At 37.2% G+C, this 16,051-nt stretch overlaps 1 protein-coding gene across 3 annotated transcripts in view; it reads left to right on the top strand.

Moving 5' to 3' along the window:
• Nucleotides 1–16,051, top strand: part of LOC149112321 (furin-like) — an 88,741-nt gene that overhangs the window by 18,819 nt on the left and 53,871 nt on the right. For all 3 annotated transcript variants that reach the window (XM_089290148.1, XM_089290147.1, XM_089290146.1), the window contains exons 6-8: nt 5,980–6,068; nt 6,936–7,111; nt 13,224–13,442. In XM_089290148.1, coding sequence (XP_089146274.1) covers nt 5,980–6,068; nt 6,936–7,111; nt 13,224–13,442 — 484 coding nt within the window. The remainder of the gene's footprint in view (nt 1–5,979; nt 6,069–6,935; nt 7,112–13,223; nt 13,443–16,051) is intronic.

Here is a 16,051-nt window from a genome sequence, read left to right as displayed (position 1 = left end):
AACTTGCATACTGTCATGAGTTATTTAATGCCCAGCCTGGCCAGTGATTAAATATAATTATTACATGTACAAGCTTTAATTTCATGTCCTCCCAACATAACAAGTGAATTAAATTATTATAAGTACAGTTGTAATACATTTATAGTACATGATATGGGCAGGTACAGTACGGGCCAAAGATATTGGGCCCAAAATACGTGTGTAAAACGCGCCTGCATGTCAAACACGCACGCGTCTGCGTCTTTGACACGCTCATGAAATACGCACAGAAAGCAAAGTTATTAGTATTTATGAGTTAGCCTATTGTTCACTTATTGTAGTTATTTTATTGTTAGTTTTGATAGCTCTTTGTTGTATACATTTTCAAGGCAATGGCTATTCAGCTCAACATGTTTCACCGGACACTGCATCGTGTTTGTTATAGTTCACAGGTAAACCTGGCTACCGCAGACATTGTGGCGTTCACACATTTGTCAAAAAGTCCTGCAAAATTGCAGATTTCAATTTGGTCGTTACCTTCAGAATCAAAAGGAGTCGATGCTCTCTTATTCAAGCTGAATTACATTGTGTTGTATGCTTATGCCTTCAAGAACCAAGGATATAAAAAGTCCAAACTTCCGGTTACAAAATCACACATGACGTGTCGCATGTCTTGATTAAAACAACATGGCAACAATTTGCTCGCCCAGGATTTACGTCAGACGCATCAAAATGTTAACCCTTTCCCGTTTTAAGCACTTGCTTATTCTTTGTAGAACCAGAGATATGAAAATTCAAAACTTCCTGTCGCGAAATCGTCAAAAGAATCGGTTATCACACATGACAAGTCGCTTGTTTTTATTAACATAACACACATACAATTCACTCGCAAAAACTCGTCATGTCTGGCACGTCAGAATGAATTTCATTTCAAATGAAAGCTTAAACGACGGAACATTTTCCCATTCCAAGCGCTCTCTTACGCCTTATAGAACCAGAGATGTGAAAATTCAAAACTTCCCGTTGCGAAATCGTCATCACACATGACGGATCGCTTGTCTTTACTAGAATAACTTTTCATACAACGCTCGCAAAAATTTCTTTTGTCTGGCTCGTCAAGACATTTAATTTCCAGTAAAAGCTAAACAAAGAAACATTTCCCATTTCAAGCACTTTCTTACGCCTTACAGAATCAGAAATATGAATCAGTTTCTTTTCTCAAACTTCCCGTCACAAAATCGTGAAAACAACAATTGTTGCGCCGCATGTCTTGTTGAAAACAACATTACTCAAGTTCGCTCGCAAGCACTGTTCATGTCTGGCACGTCAAAATAGATTACATTACAAATTAAAACTCCAACAACAACACGTTTTCCCGTTATAAGCACTTGCTTATGACTTGTAGAACCAGATGTATGAAAATTCTAACTTTTTTTCATTCGTTCAGTGATTGGATTGTAGAGCGCGATCGAAAAACACGGCAAAGAAAAAATGTATCGGCTGTTTTTTTGTCAGTGGAGATATCTTTTTGATGGTGTTTGTAGGAATTGCCTTTTGTTTTGCTTTTTGTCGTGCAGAAGAATTCCATAGAAAGCACATTTATGAGAGTGAATAACAAAAGGAACGCTCATCAAATGCACGCAAATGCGCGTGTTGGCGTGCATTTTTCGACACGCGTTTACGCAAAAATTGTGCGTGCATTTTGCGTGTGCGTAGGCCACTTATCTCTGACCTGTACTGTACAAAATGATAGTAACAGTGTTAACTTAAGAAATAGAAAACATGTACTGTGTTTCTATCGAGTTGTAGAAACACGAGTGGAATTTTGGGAGAACGAGAAATGCTGTGGGAACACGAGCCGCAGGGGGGGGGGGGGGGGTGTCTCCACAGCTTTTTCGAGTTCTCCCAAACTTTCAGGAGTGTTTCTATTAAACAATTAGATTGTGAGCTCGAGATTTCTATCGCGTGATAGTTGATGAGGGTGCAGCCTGAGTCAACTATCGCGCGATAGAAATCGAGAGCGAATTTAATTGTTATAGTATAATCTAGTCGTTCAAAACTTAATCTAAATCCTCTTCGCAGACACTTGGAAAACGCCAAGAACGGCCGTCATTTTGTTAACAAGGGCATGCTGCTAAGCTACTCACTATCTATCACAGAATAGATAGTGAGTAGCTTGGCCAATCAGAGAACGGCATTCGTGATAGAACGCTAGTAGATTTATACTAAAACTGGATAGAAACATGGAGAACAGGTTTTCTCTTTCTTTTAGAAAACAGTGCAATGAAAAAAAGGAACAAAACAACTTGTTAACTTTGATTATCAAGATGTAAATTCTCTTTGCTCCCACCATCATTATGTCAACAGCTCATGCTAGTTCTGTGTTTCTTTCGAGTTATGGAAACAAAATTTTTAAGCAATCAACACGCGCATTTTCTTGGGACTGTTTTCTAAAATTAGTTATGTGTATAAGCTAGAACGCGTAAGCTAGAGTACACAGTGAAGTATTTCAGTAACTTTTTTGTTAGAAAAGGAAATTTGGGCCAGAGAAATTAACTTACTGTCAAGGTAATTCCCCTGGAATAAAACTACACAGATTTTTTGCTGTTGTTGTTCAAACTTTGTCCAGTGAATATTTATCATATGAGAACTTTAATTATAAAATAAAAAAGGGGGGTGCCCATGCTTGTTAAGGAACAGTGAGGCATTGAAAATGTCCTATTTTAGAGTTATGTAATGCTTAATCCAAGAACACATTCCAAGTTATTGTAAACTCTTTATGAGCTCAGACTCATGAAAACACGCCTCAAACTACAGTCAATACTTACGTTGGACACAAATAAACTTTTTACGTTTGATTTTGACAGATAGCTGAATCCTTGTTAACATATTGGAACCAAATTGCTTGCCACGGCTATCAAACTGCAAAATAGAAAAGACTACAGTGCAGCTGCTATTTTCCTTATTTACTCAATTTTCAACATAGAAATCAGATCAGTCTTTTCTCACGCAAAGCTAATGATTAGTTGATTAAAATGACTGTAAAAAAATTTGGGGTGCCCTGGCTCGTTAGTGAGCTATAGCCATTTTTCAACTGACAGAACTCAATATCAAGGCAAATCCACCATGTTTTCAATGTGCGCGTGCACAAATGCGCGCTAATGACGCCATAAATTATGCGCAGTAAGGATGCGCAATGCAATACTGGGGAGTGACCTTAAGTAATACATGTACATGTAGTTGCATTTAACTGGTCTGGGAATTGGGGGTGGGGGTGGGAGTGGGGGTGGGGAGTTGGTTAAGCCAAAACATCTGCGGGTGGTTCAATCATGAGGTGTTCAGTTAACAGTTTATATCACTGACATTTTGCATGTAGGTACATGCAGCCATGCTTTTTCATTAATAGTAATTTATGTAGGGCTTTTGGTAGAGGGTGGAAAAAAATGTGGCTTTGTTACATGGAGTATGCAGGGCTGTCAGTAAGTTTTCAGTGAACTGTAGCCTTGATCTTCACACCTGTAACAAACTTGTTACCTTTTACCTGAATCGTATCAACTACTGTCCAGTTCACCTGTAACATCAAGGGCCCATCTAACACCCATCAAACATACTCAGCCATGGCAGGTGTTACTCGTTACAGCTCTTACTGACAGCCCTGGTATGAAGTAATGATCATTATGTGCTGAGAGTACATGCATGCATGTGTATTTGCTCATACATGGATGGTTCATGCAGGTACATTGCGCAACTTATGTTTCATTTTCCTTTTTTAGCCAGATTCATGTAGGTTTTTGGGCTTGAAGAGCCTGCAAGATCATGGAAGCTGATAAGGGACAGTCCCAAAATATTTTTCAAATCTCAAAAAAAAAAAGAAAAAAAACTAAGGGGGAACACTCTGATGCTGCTGGCTGACTGCTGGTGCAGGCTATTAAGTAGTACCATGACAAAACATATTTTCCGATATATTTCTGGATTTGATTATATACCAAGATGTATTTCTGGATTTTGATTTCTTGGATGTGCAAGCTACTTCTGGATTTGTAGTCTAAAGTTATTTGTGGATCCAATTAAATTTTATTAAGATTTGCAATAGTTTCTTTTTTAGATTTTACAATGTACTGACTCTTCAACACAATTTGCAAAACAATAAAATTATGGGATTTAATTTTTTTTTTTCAGATTTTGAGAAATATTTTGCAATTGTCCCTTATTGGCTTCCGTACTAAATGAAATGGTAAAGAAAAGTATGAAAACTTAAAACTTTCTTCTGTTCATTTCATGTCTCAAAAAGTGTCACACCAACAACTACTATTAGACTGTGATTTTTGCTGGTTGCCTGAGTTAACCAAAACCCCTGCAATCAGTAGGTTTTGATTTGCTCATTTGCGGATATATATGTTATTTGCCGGCTGGGAGGTTTGTATAGTGAAAAACTGTGACCGAGGCCTTGAAAATGCTGCCTGAGGCCGTAGGCCTTCGGCCTCAAGCAGCATTTTCAAGCCTGAGGTCACAGCTTTTCACTATACAGACCGACCCTAAGTTAGCAAAAAACAGAATATTTATTTTTTTGCTGCAGTAAATTGGCTTACAAGTGGGTTTGTTTATGCAACTTTGTCATTGAATTGGCTTACGGTACATGCTGTCTACAAGCCATGGTAAAAGTACAATGTGCGAATGAGGGAGTCACTCAGATAGCACACAAAAAAAGATGTTTAAGGAACAGATTTATTTCGAAGTACATTGTGTTAGTTGCATCTAGTTCACCAGTTAAGTTCTACAAAATTGTTTTCTGGTGTGAAAGACTTTTTCACCGCAAATTGAGTAGCAGAAAGCAAGGAAATTCGTTAAGTGTATTCCACAGAAATTCTCTTAAATACAGCAACCATCAGAGAGGTAAACTCGACTGCAATTGACGTCTTTTTGCATAAAATTGTGTGGCAAGAGAAACACGATTATGTGCCATTACAGTGCCGAGCTACAAACAACCAAACAAACTCTCACAATTTCAAAATACTCAATTGAATCCAGTTATAGTGACTTTCCTTGCCATTTAAAAGTGAATAGAGATAAACTTGTGTTGGTTAATCATCGATGGAAGTGTAAAAAGTGTAGAGGTTAACAATTACCGCTAGTTCAATCACGAAAATCAGCCAACACAACAATTTCACCTGTGCTGTTTCCCGGACTGCCCTATTTAAGAACCAATCAGATTGCAGGATTCATTATCGTGCCATCTTGGGAAAAAACAATGAACAGTATTTTTTTTATTCTATACAATCACATTTTATACATTTGTAACCACATGCATGTTTTAACAAAACTCAGGCTCCAAAAACATACTCTAAAGACTTCAAACTGCGTATATGCCTTGTTTGGTCAAAAATCAAATAGCAAGGTAGTAACTAAAGGTTTTGCAATGTTCTTTGACAAGTACATGTAAATTAAATTGTCTTCCAATAACATGTAGATGTGGAAGATCTTTAGTTCTGAAGCAAGGATAGGTTGTGCTATTTGTACTAATTCTGTGATTTTATATTGACTATGCATTCAGATTACGTGAAATTGCACCATTGCATACATGTAATATTAAAAACTCTGTAAAATGACATCTTTGCATGGTCAGAGATCTCATTGTGGAGTCTAGACTGAAGAAGATAATTTCTCTGTTTTAGCCAACATTCCATTAACAATGTACACGTAGATGTACATGATATTTTGAAATGGAAAGCAGGATTTATTGGGCTTTTTTAGGTGGTGTGTGGCCTTTAAATGAAAAAGAAAATGCAAATTAAAGAAAATTGATCGATGTTGAAATGTTGGAACTGCTGCTGGCAGTAAAATTGTTTAGCAGGACTTACTGTACTGTCCATGCAGACCCACCTACAGCTGTAGGAATGGGAGTACCTTATAGGACTGTTTTATCACTGTTAACAAACAGCAATTTACATGTACCTGTTAGTAGAGATATAAACTTTTATTTACTTAATTTTGTTTTGTCAGACATGGAGAAAAAACTGCAGGTATCATTGCAGCTGTGTTTAATAATTCAAGATGTGGAGTGGGGTTGGCATTCAAAGCACATCTTGGAGGTATGTCCAATATTTAGCAGGATTGAAGGTACCAGATGTTGGTTAAAGTCCTTATCAATACACGGGTCTCATTTTCAACCTACACTGCACAACAACATGCCTGTTCATGACTAAATGGTACAGCTTACACTGTCACTGTGGTATCTGTACTTTTAATTTAATATTAATAATAACAATAACGATAATGATAAAGATAACGATAATCAAGTGAACTTTATTTATTGAGGGTAATGTTCACAGAGCAGTAGATATACTAAAAACAAGTCAGTGGCCCTGATATAAATTTTTACAGAATATAAAGATGAACCATAAGCCACCTAAAACCATTACAAATTAACTTAGGAATCTCAGAATGAATGTCCTAAAGTGAAACCACCCCTAAGTGAACGTTGATAATTATAAGGTGAATGGTTTACACTTTCATTGATGCGTCATTTCTTGCTCTCGCAGCAGTATGTTGCAAAACGGTACTTAAAATTACAAAATCACATGATTGTATATATGCATATATGTACATGTAGATGTAGGTAATGATTGGTATCAAACATGTATGTTACCTGGTATTTTCTTGACATAGAAGGCAATTACTGTATGCATAGTTATACTAGGTCTTGTAATGCAGCTTGTCAAGAAAACCCTTAATTTTGCTCAGTGACCAACTTTTCCAGGTATGGATAATGTAAGTTACATGTATTTGTGTGATAAGGTACATCTATTTGCAAAGTAAAAATAAACAAGAACAAAAACAAAGATAATTTAAAATATCCAGTTGCAGTAAACATCCACCTTTAAATAACATAACTTGACAACTATCTCATAACAGCTCTTTGACTTTATTGACTTTATGCCATGTTTTTCCGTTTTGAGGGATCCGTCTGTTTTACCGAGGAAAAGCCTCAGATGCTGATGAAGCCAGAGCTCTAAAGCATGCACTTGAACGCATTGACATTTATTCAAATAGCTGGGGGCCAGGTGACAAGGGATTTGAAGTTGCTGGTCCTGGTCCTTACACACAGCGTGCTTTAAAACTTGGTATAGATAAGGTAAAAATTTATTTTTATGAAGGAATTTTCATCGTCCTTGTGTCTCCCAGTTGTAATGTACAGCTGTAAAATTTTTGCGCTCAGCGTCGGCTTTCAATGTACAAGATTTCCCCATGCTGAAGAGGTTAGAAGGAGTTAGTTCATACCCCTGCAATTAACATTTATTTAGGACTATTGACCTGAGTTTCCTGAGCTTACTATGTACATGTTGTTGACTAGCCAGCACTATACCTAGACTGCCAATTGTAATATGTGCTGGATATGTTTGGTAATCAATTATAGGGAGGGTATTACATGGTGTTACATGTCACATTTCTCTTTGAGTGTCGAAAAATAATTTAATATGTAGTCAATAGACAAGAGAAATCTCCAAGCAGCCTACAGTACCACTCAAAAGTGAGTTACCACCATCTCAAGAGATGTGTCTTGTGTCTCTTGAGACGACGTCTCATTTTATTTGAGCATATTCTTATTTCCCACAAGTGAAATATAAGTTCCAAGGGTTTGTATTGTAGTGACACACAATGCCAGTTGCAGGTACGAAAGTCAGACCAGATCAGCTCAGATAGTCAGCCCAGGTCACATCTATTCAGATCACTTCAGATAATCAAAAAAAAATAAGATAAAATAAAATTAGAGGAAACAGACCAATTTCAATATATTAAAATTCAGCCTAAAACAATAGACCTCAGCACGAGGCTCTGTGGAATAACAACAGAGTTTGAGGGATTCATTCCCTGTGCTGATGTATATTGTTTTAGGCTGAGTTTTAACATATCAAAATTGGGCCATTAAAACTTTTACCCACTTGAAGGTTAAAATTCCTCTCAAAAGTAGGCCAACTCAAGAAAGACTTGTAGCGTTTTTCCATGTTGACGTGCTCCCATTTTGTACTCTTAGTGCTAGTTCCCCATGGATCAAATTGCAAACTCGTGTACTGATGGATGGAGGTGATTTTGACCAAAAAAAATTCATGCAACTATACTTGTACTCAAAAAATTTCATGCGCTTGAATGCTGTGGACAAAAATTTACACATTCAGTGAGCTGAATAAAAGCTTGTTACACGGAGAGAAAGTGTCATGTGCATACTGCATACACAGAATATCATGAATGAATGAATGAATGAATGAATGAATGAATGCTTTATTTAACGTGGATATACGCTTAGCTTGAGAGCTAGTTTACAGGTATTCCACCTAATAACTAATGAGAAACTAACAACTAAACAACGCTAACATCACAATTCATCAGGTAAAAATCACAAATTAAATACTGATTAAAACTATTCAAAACTATTATTACAATATTACCACCGCAGTAATACTATTAAAACTAATGTCACAAATTTACTAATCCCCGGAATTCTACGGTATCATACATATATATCTGTCTATCTTGCATACATGTACTGTGTAAAATAATAATGATGGGCCTACACAGTTCATTCAGTTCACTGTTTGTGATATTTGTAACTTTGCTGTTCTCTTTTCGCTCTCTCGACCTTTCTTTGCTTCATGCATGTATATGACGGGCACCCCACGTGTTAAATCAGCAATATATGTATATATTCTAAATGACTAAAACTATCATTTTGTTGAAAGGATGTAAATTCATTGAGAAAGATGGCCTAGATTTAACCTTCATCAACTTCTTCTCTGTCCATGATCGCTGTCGATCGATGGATGGATTGACACGAGTTTGCAACTTGATCCAAGAGGAAATGGCACTAAACATACAAAATTACATGTATAGCAGCTTTAGTCAATTTTTGAGAGAAATTGTACCCATCAAATGGGTAAAGGTGTCAATTTCCTCTAATGTTATTTTTTTTATACCATGCAAGTTAATCTGAGTCGATCCAAGTCAATCCGAGTCGATCGTAATCACTTTGAGGCGATCCGAGTCAAACCAACCCAGACTGGCGGTCTGAGTTGATCTGCTCCGACTTTTGTACCTGCATGATGTAAACATATCATTACAAACTGACATAAATAACATTCAATCAGACGTTTTGTTGTACAGTACCACCTGGAGTCATATGCACATTGGTTGCGGGTTTCATTAGGTGAACACATGGGCAGTGCACGAGGTTTCCCTGTGCGTCCACCTCGGGAGGAACCCACAAAGCACGAGGCGAAACCGAGACGAAACCTAGAGAATCACACGTTCTTCAATGACCGCGTCTTCGTGCTCTTAATTAACCTTTTGTGCTTCATTATTGCCTTGTATTGTTCGGTATAGACCACAATACCCAAGAGATTTTCATCGCAAACCCCTTCCCAATTAATTGGAAAACACACAGTGCAGAATCATCCAAAAATAAATGAAAATGTTTACGGCCTGCGGAAAGCGTGCGGCATTGTGAAAAGGTTTTGTTTCGTTCTTATTAACGTCAAAATATTGCATGGTATTTCTTGGTCTGTAAGGCACAATTTTAGGCTTGAGCTAAAATATATAAGGTAAGTCTGTATACGAGCCAAGTGGCTCACCAGGCTTGAGCTTAACCCGGTTTCAGTAGCATGAAGTGACTAGGAGTATTTCTACTCCCCACTGGAAGGGATGCTAGTCCATCACACAGTTACCCCTAGCATTATATTTGCCAGTGTCCATCTGTACACCTAGGTGGAGAGAGGCACTGTGAGTGTAAAGTGTCTTGCCCAAGAACACAACACAGTGGCCCTGACCAGGGCTCGAACCCAGACCACTCTCTCAAGAGTTGAGTGCACTACCATAAGGCCTCCGCACCTACCAAGAAATATAAGGATAAGCAAGTATTGAAAGTTCATGAGTGCTGTCAGAGACACGCTTTGATCAATTGGATGCCTTTCGCCAATTTGTCGCGTTGAGGCTCGTCGACAAATAAGCTTATTCCCTCTTTTATTGACAAGTTAAACTAAACTTAATTTACAATTACACTCGAAATCATGTTATTTTCAGTATCCAAGTCAACTCTCTTTGCGTTACAAATACATTCTGAAAAATCTAAAGCACTTGAACCAACCTGGGACTCAGGGCCACTTGAAGTTGCTTTATTGAAAGCAAATTATTTGCATAGGAGGTAAGTTTTACATCTGATGTTGCCGGCATAAGTGTCAAGTGATGTCGTAAAATTTTCCTAGAAGAAAAAAAAATCAAACAGAAAGAAGGAAATATTCTGCTTTTTCATCGACACAGATAAAATGGCAGTATTCAACAAACGAGGAGAGATATCAAATCCTTCAATAAATGGTGTCACGCCAGTGCACGTGAAACAGAGAAAGCCTCTATTTATCGCTCGGTTAAAACTTTTGTCAATAAACAGAAAGTTCTTGGGTTGCATTTTTCTGGCTAGAAAACTGTTTTCTGTCGATTTCAGACAATTTAAACTTTGGCTAGGTATGGACGGAATTATTTGTTGTTAGTGTAAAAGTCAACAAAAGTAATTGAATTAAATGGAAAGGCTAATGGTAACACTGAAATACATTAAGTTAAGGGGTTTTGTTCTTCTTGAGGCAAGGAAACAAAATGTTCGAAATGGTACGAAAATTTCTAGGTAAAGATGACGTGAAGATCGATAGAAGAACTGTTGCGAAGGAGGACCAATTCGTTGATCACAGTTGAAACAAATACTGGTTGCATTTGTGCTCCAAAACTTCACCGGCAGCACCTTGATTCCATCAATCAAAAATTTGAGGAAAACAAGTGAACTGAACTGTCAGTTAAATTGACCTGCAATTTACCAGCAAAAGCGTGCTGCGCCCATGTTTAGAAAGTCGGCTGATTTGGTGTCACTCAGTCCTGTTGAGTTAATTATTGCATGTGCCACGATAGCGTAAGTGGAAAACACAATGGAACTTTCCAAGAAGAATTTGTGTGAGTTAGTAATTATGATAATTTTCTTTTTGACTTATTAAATGAGTAAGGTGTTCGTGCTACACTATTGCTGCACGACCAAGCCCAGTCATCTGTGGCTTTTCGTGTTTCCTTTTAATGATATGCTCTCAGTAATTTGTAAATGTGGGTAAAAATCCATTCAAAGAAAAACAATAAGCAAACAATAACCTATTAGATGTCATTGTGTTGGCCTTTCGTCCATTTGACCGAGGTAGAATTTAAACCTAGGTTCGTTCGTGAACTGCACAGTTTCTCTCGTTCCTCTCATGGGCACTTCACGCATTCTGCCCGTGGAGCTCGTGCATTCCGATGTGCATAGGACTTCAGGCAGTACAGCATAGTGGCAGTTGCTTTTGAAACATGTATGCACACCGGCTTCTTGTAAGTAATATAAAAGGTAACTAAAGGTTAAGTCTGCTTACTGGCCAAGTCACCCACCAGGACGCAGCTTATCCTGGTTTCTGTAGCATGAAGCAACTGGGAATATTTCTACTCCTCCCTGGATGCGATGCTAGTCCATCGAAGGGTTACCCCCAGTATTCAATTTGCCGGTAGTACTCATTTGTACACCTGGGTGGAATGAGGCTAATATAAATTTCCTTTTTCTCCTGATCACCACTGCGAAAAAATTATTATAGTTATTTTCGTTAATTTTGTATGAATTTTCGAAGTTTATAATATTGAAATATATCTAAAGTACAAACTTAGAATGAAACAAGCATTTATTAATAAATGAGGAAAGTGAAACAAATGATTAACATTTGACTCTATAGCTACCGACGGAGATTGTTGTGCTGAAAGAAGAATGCGTTTGTCAGTGAACCGAAATGCAAACTAATAAGTCGAGAACTCGGGGCACATTGTTAGCGTACGTAAAATGGACATTTCATTCAAAATAACAGTGAAAGAGAAATGCATTCTCCAAAGTGATACTATACTGAACCTCTTTTCAAGATCTTGTCAAAGAACTTTCCACGATTTACTAGTACGAAATATGCAAATTAATTTGTGTAGCTTGTGTTTGTACTATGCAGATGCTACGGTTGGTCGACAATTATAAAGAAAGCGAAAAGTTATCTCACCTTTGGATATTGTTTGCCGACATCTCTGCTTATCTCTTATGGTAAAACTACTGATAATCATTAATCTGGAGAAGTAGGCAGGAGTGGACTACGACTGCATCGCATTTTAACTTGTATTTTTGGGGAAATGAATATTTGAATCTAAAAATGTTTTGACACTCCGAAATCTGCACGTTCCGTAAAGTCAAATTACCAACTCTTCGTGTTCATTGACGTCTTCATAACTCTTTAAGAGCTGTAAGTTACTCTTCAGCCATTATTTGTACCTTTATACCCCAAATAGACCGGCAAATTGTCGATCCTGCCCTAAATTACAATGCGGCGATCTCGACTGGTGAACCGCACTTCAAAATAGGAAAAATATATATATACAGTACATCGCAGCTGTCCAAATCGTAGCTAGACTCCGAATTGTAGAATTAGATGATACAGTTCTAAAAATCTTGTCCAGTTTTGGTAAAATATGAATCACAAATAACCCAAATATGTTTTGACAACCCTCGAAGCTCAGTTAAAAGTCTGTTGAGTGTTTTAGCCTAGTTCCTGAAGTGACATCACTGGCAGTGTGATCCAGATCCCACTTTGCGTGGTCATGAACATAGAAATTACGTGTTCAAATCCCTGTAGAAACGTAGGGATTTTATCAATTGAGATAATTTTTTCGCTGAAGTAATCAGGGAAACTAGCAGATTTTATTAAAGGAAAAACATTTTGTGGGGTCTTGCTCGAGAACACAACAGAAACAACGGGCAGCGCTCGAACCCGGACCGCTTGATCCGGGGACGAGCACGCTAACCATGAAGCCAACACACCTCCACTGTGAGTAATATATTCGACACTAAATGCTCAGTAATTCTGGAGCGTAACAACATGTGTATTGAGAGAAACAAGGTGCATCTCAAGAGAGATGAGATGCGTTTCACGAGAAATAAGAGGAGAGGTGGACAGTTATCTTTGAACAGTACTGTACACAATTATGTTATATTTTTTTATTTATTTTACAATGTATGAAAACCGATGAAATACCAAACCATTTCACTTTTGCTGGGAAAGGTGCGTGTGAAGATATCATGTTGTTCCTGCGAGTTCTCATCTGGCAGTTCATCAATAATTTACACAGTTGTTACAGATATTATTTTTTTGTTTAACTTATAGGGTCGTGCAGGCCGTGGGTCAATCTATGTATTTTCTGCCGGAAATGGTGGAATCATTGTCGAAGACAGTTGTGCATTCAATGGCTATGTAAACAGTATATACACAATTGCCATTACAGGAATTAACAGTGATGGTGCAATTCCTGGCTATGGCGAGCACTGTGCTGGAATCATGGCAGTAACCTACAGCAGAGATGTCTTTGGTGATAGCAGTCCATTGGTAGGTCAAAAATTAATATTGGATAAAGATATTTTATCAGTTATGCCATAAAAGGTGTAGCTACTCCGAGGAGTGGACAGCTGTATCTCACTGATTTTGTTAATTCAGTCATCCACCTACATGTACATGCAATAGTAATGATCATGCTGAGCTAGCTGGCCTCAACTGGCCAGATGAGTATGTCACTCTCGGGGTAGTGGTCTAAAGCTACTGGCTAGCTGCTGTCTTTAAACCCCCTCATACTTGATTTAAACTAGTTGTGGGCCTTACGGAAGCTAATGTTACAGTGTCTGAAACATACTGTGGCTATACATGCATAACTGGTATTGGGGTTAGCCTGTTTTTTGCATTCATCAATCTGATGGGTGGGAAGACATCATGAATGGAGTAATGAAAGCTGACATGTGCTGTTAAACAATATATAATTATATTTTAAAAGCAGGCTTGTCATGACATTGAGGGTATACTGTACAACTGACAGCTGATTGTTTTTTTTCCCATCAACATTGGCTCAAGCTCTTGCTGGTATTATAAATGAACATGATTTAATTGTATTCTATCACTTACTGTTTCTTGCGGTATATTTTGATTTCACAACCACAATGATTATAGTTACCTAAACTTTAAAGTTGGGTTGAAGAATGTTTACAGATATTTGCTAAAACATTTCCTTTCAACAATTTGAGCTGCATTTTTTAGCAACAACTGAGTTTGTAACAAAGGAAGTGGAAGAATATTAAAGAGAGTTACAGTGTGAGTTTACTTAAGGAAATTTAATCTGCAAATTGGCCATGTGGTCTCCTTAATGTCTGTTCAGCATTTAGGGACTTTTTTAATTTGGCAAAGAGTACTACTTTTTCATAACTTTTAACTTTCGGAAATATTGTATATATGATTAAGGATTTCAAGGGTAATGCTAAGAACAAAGACAGAATCATGTAATGGTCCTTTTTAAAGTGGGCTTTTGCATGACATTAATTAATTTGGCAATAAAGGAGGTGAAACAAGTCAAATATAGTTGGATGAATTTGGTATACATGTCCGTTAATACAGCTCAAAAGCTTTTTTTTTTGACAGCGTACGAAGCTGTACTTCCAAGTAATTGTATTATTAAAAAAAAACAACAAAACAAATCAGAAACAAAAACACAAGACAAAACAAAACATGTTTTAAATTAATCTAAGTTTAAACATATGCATGTTTTGATGTTTCAAACATCATCATAAGCCATATACAGTATAATGAATATAATAGTTATGCTTGAAAGAGTGATCAGTATATTGTATTGTCAAAAAGATTAAGAACTTTGCTAAAATTAAATTGGTGTGGCCTTTAGCCCCTGTATAAGCCAGCTTTATTCTGGGTCCTTGTAGAAAACCTTCAATGGTTATTTAAGTGTCATTGCCAGGGAAAACCAGGCAGGACCAAAAGATCAAGGTCGGCCGTTTACCTTCATCTTTTCACAGTATAAAAGCTATCCAAAAAAGATTAACAACCATGACATTTGCCGAGGTAGGCATTCGTTTTTCTTCGAGATATCACCACATCATGATTTTGGCCTCTCAAGCGGTCTAAAATGGCCGAAATTTCGGGCAACTTTAGGTGAGCCTAAAAGATACCTCATACAAATTCCAGAAACTCTTATTTTCGTGCGATGATATATTTGTCCCCTAATTAGCTTACTAAGATATATTAGAGGTCTTTTTCTTTAATTCTACCATTTTCACAAGGTGCCACATATCGCCTCCAATCATTAATGAGCGTGAACCAAATTTTAGCCATTCTCAGTGAGTCATTTTTCAAAAGTGCGGCAGTTTATTTCCACAGAAAAACATTTTTGATAGTCTTTTTACATTAAAATTGGTATCTACAAGCAAACTGGATTAATTGGTCTCACAAAGTCCCGAAAAAATCATTTGTCGGAAAATTACCCGCCAAATGTTTAGCAAAGAATATCACCTTATTCTGACTTTCTGCGATTGCTATCCATGATTTACTGAAAGATCTACAAAAAATAATTAGCCGAACTACAGAATAGAATATTTAAGCTGTGACATGGTCATTGTAACCTATTTAAACATTTCAAACTCGTTAAATTGTTACCATTATCTAGGCTAAATTTTTGTGCGAAAATTCTATTTTTAATGTCATGCTACTTTGCATAAAAAAAGTGAATCTTCAGTTTGCTGGTCTTTTTTGCTGTTAAACAGAACAAACTGCAAGTTAATAGTGAGCGAAGCTATACCCTAAATTTAATTTTGAGAGTTCTAGTCCTGGTAACCCCTTTTTTACATTGATTTCTCGTTTTCAGAAGTTGTGGCCCGTTACAAATTCACTTGTCAGACTACACAACTTCACATTGTCGATCTCACTTGAAGGTTTCTCCTTGGTTTTGAAAACATAAAACTGTTCTTTCGGATCAGAAAAAGCGCCTAGCAGTGTGGGTGGCGGGTCAGTTTTTCTTCAATTATTAGCATGCAAACAAGGTGGTCGAGGAAAGTTGTCAGAGGTGGTGTCTATTTGGTGGAGCTGAATGTAAACAATGAGAAAACACAGGTTACGAGGAAACTTCTTTGCTATCAGTAAACTGGAATAAACATCTCAATAAT

The sequence above is a fragment of the Orbicella faveolata genome, unplaced genomic scaffold (assembly GCF_042242905.1).
Source record: "Orbicella faveolata isolate gen_17 unplaced genomic scaffold, um_ofav_v1 contig_2, whole genome shotgun sequence".
NCBI classification, from domain to species: domain Eukaryota; kingdom Metazoa; phylum Cnidaria; class Anthozoa; order Scleractinia; family Merulinidae; genus Orbicella; species Orbicella faveolata.
This window is presented reverse-complemented; position numbering and strand designations above follow the sequence as displayed.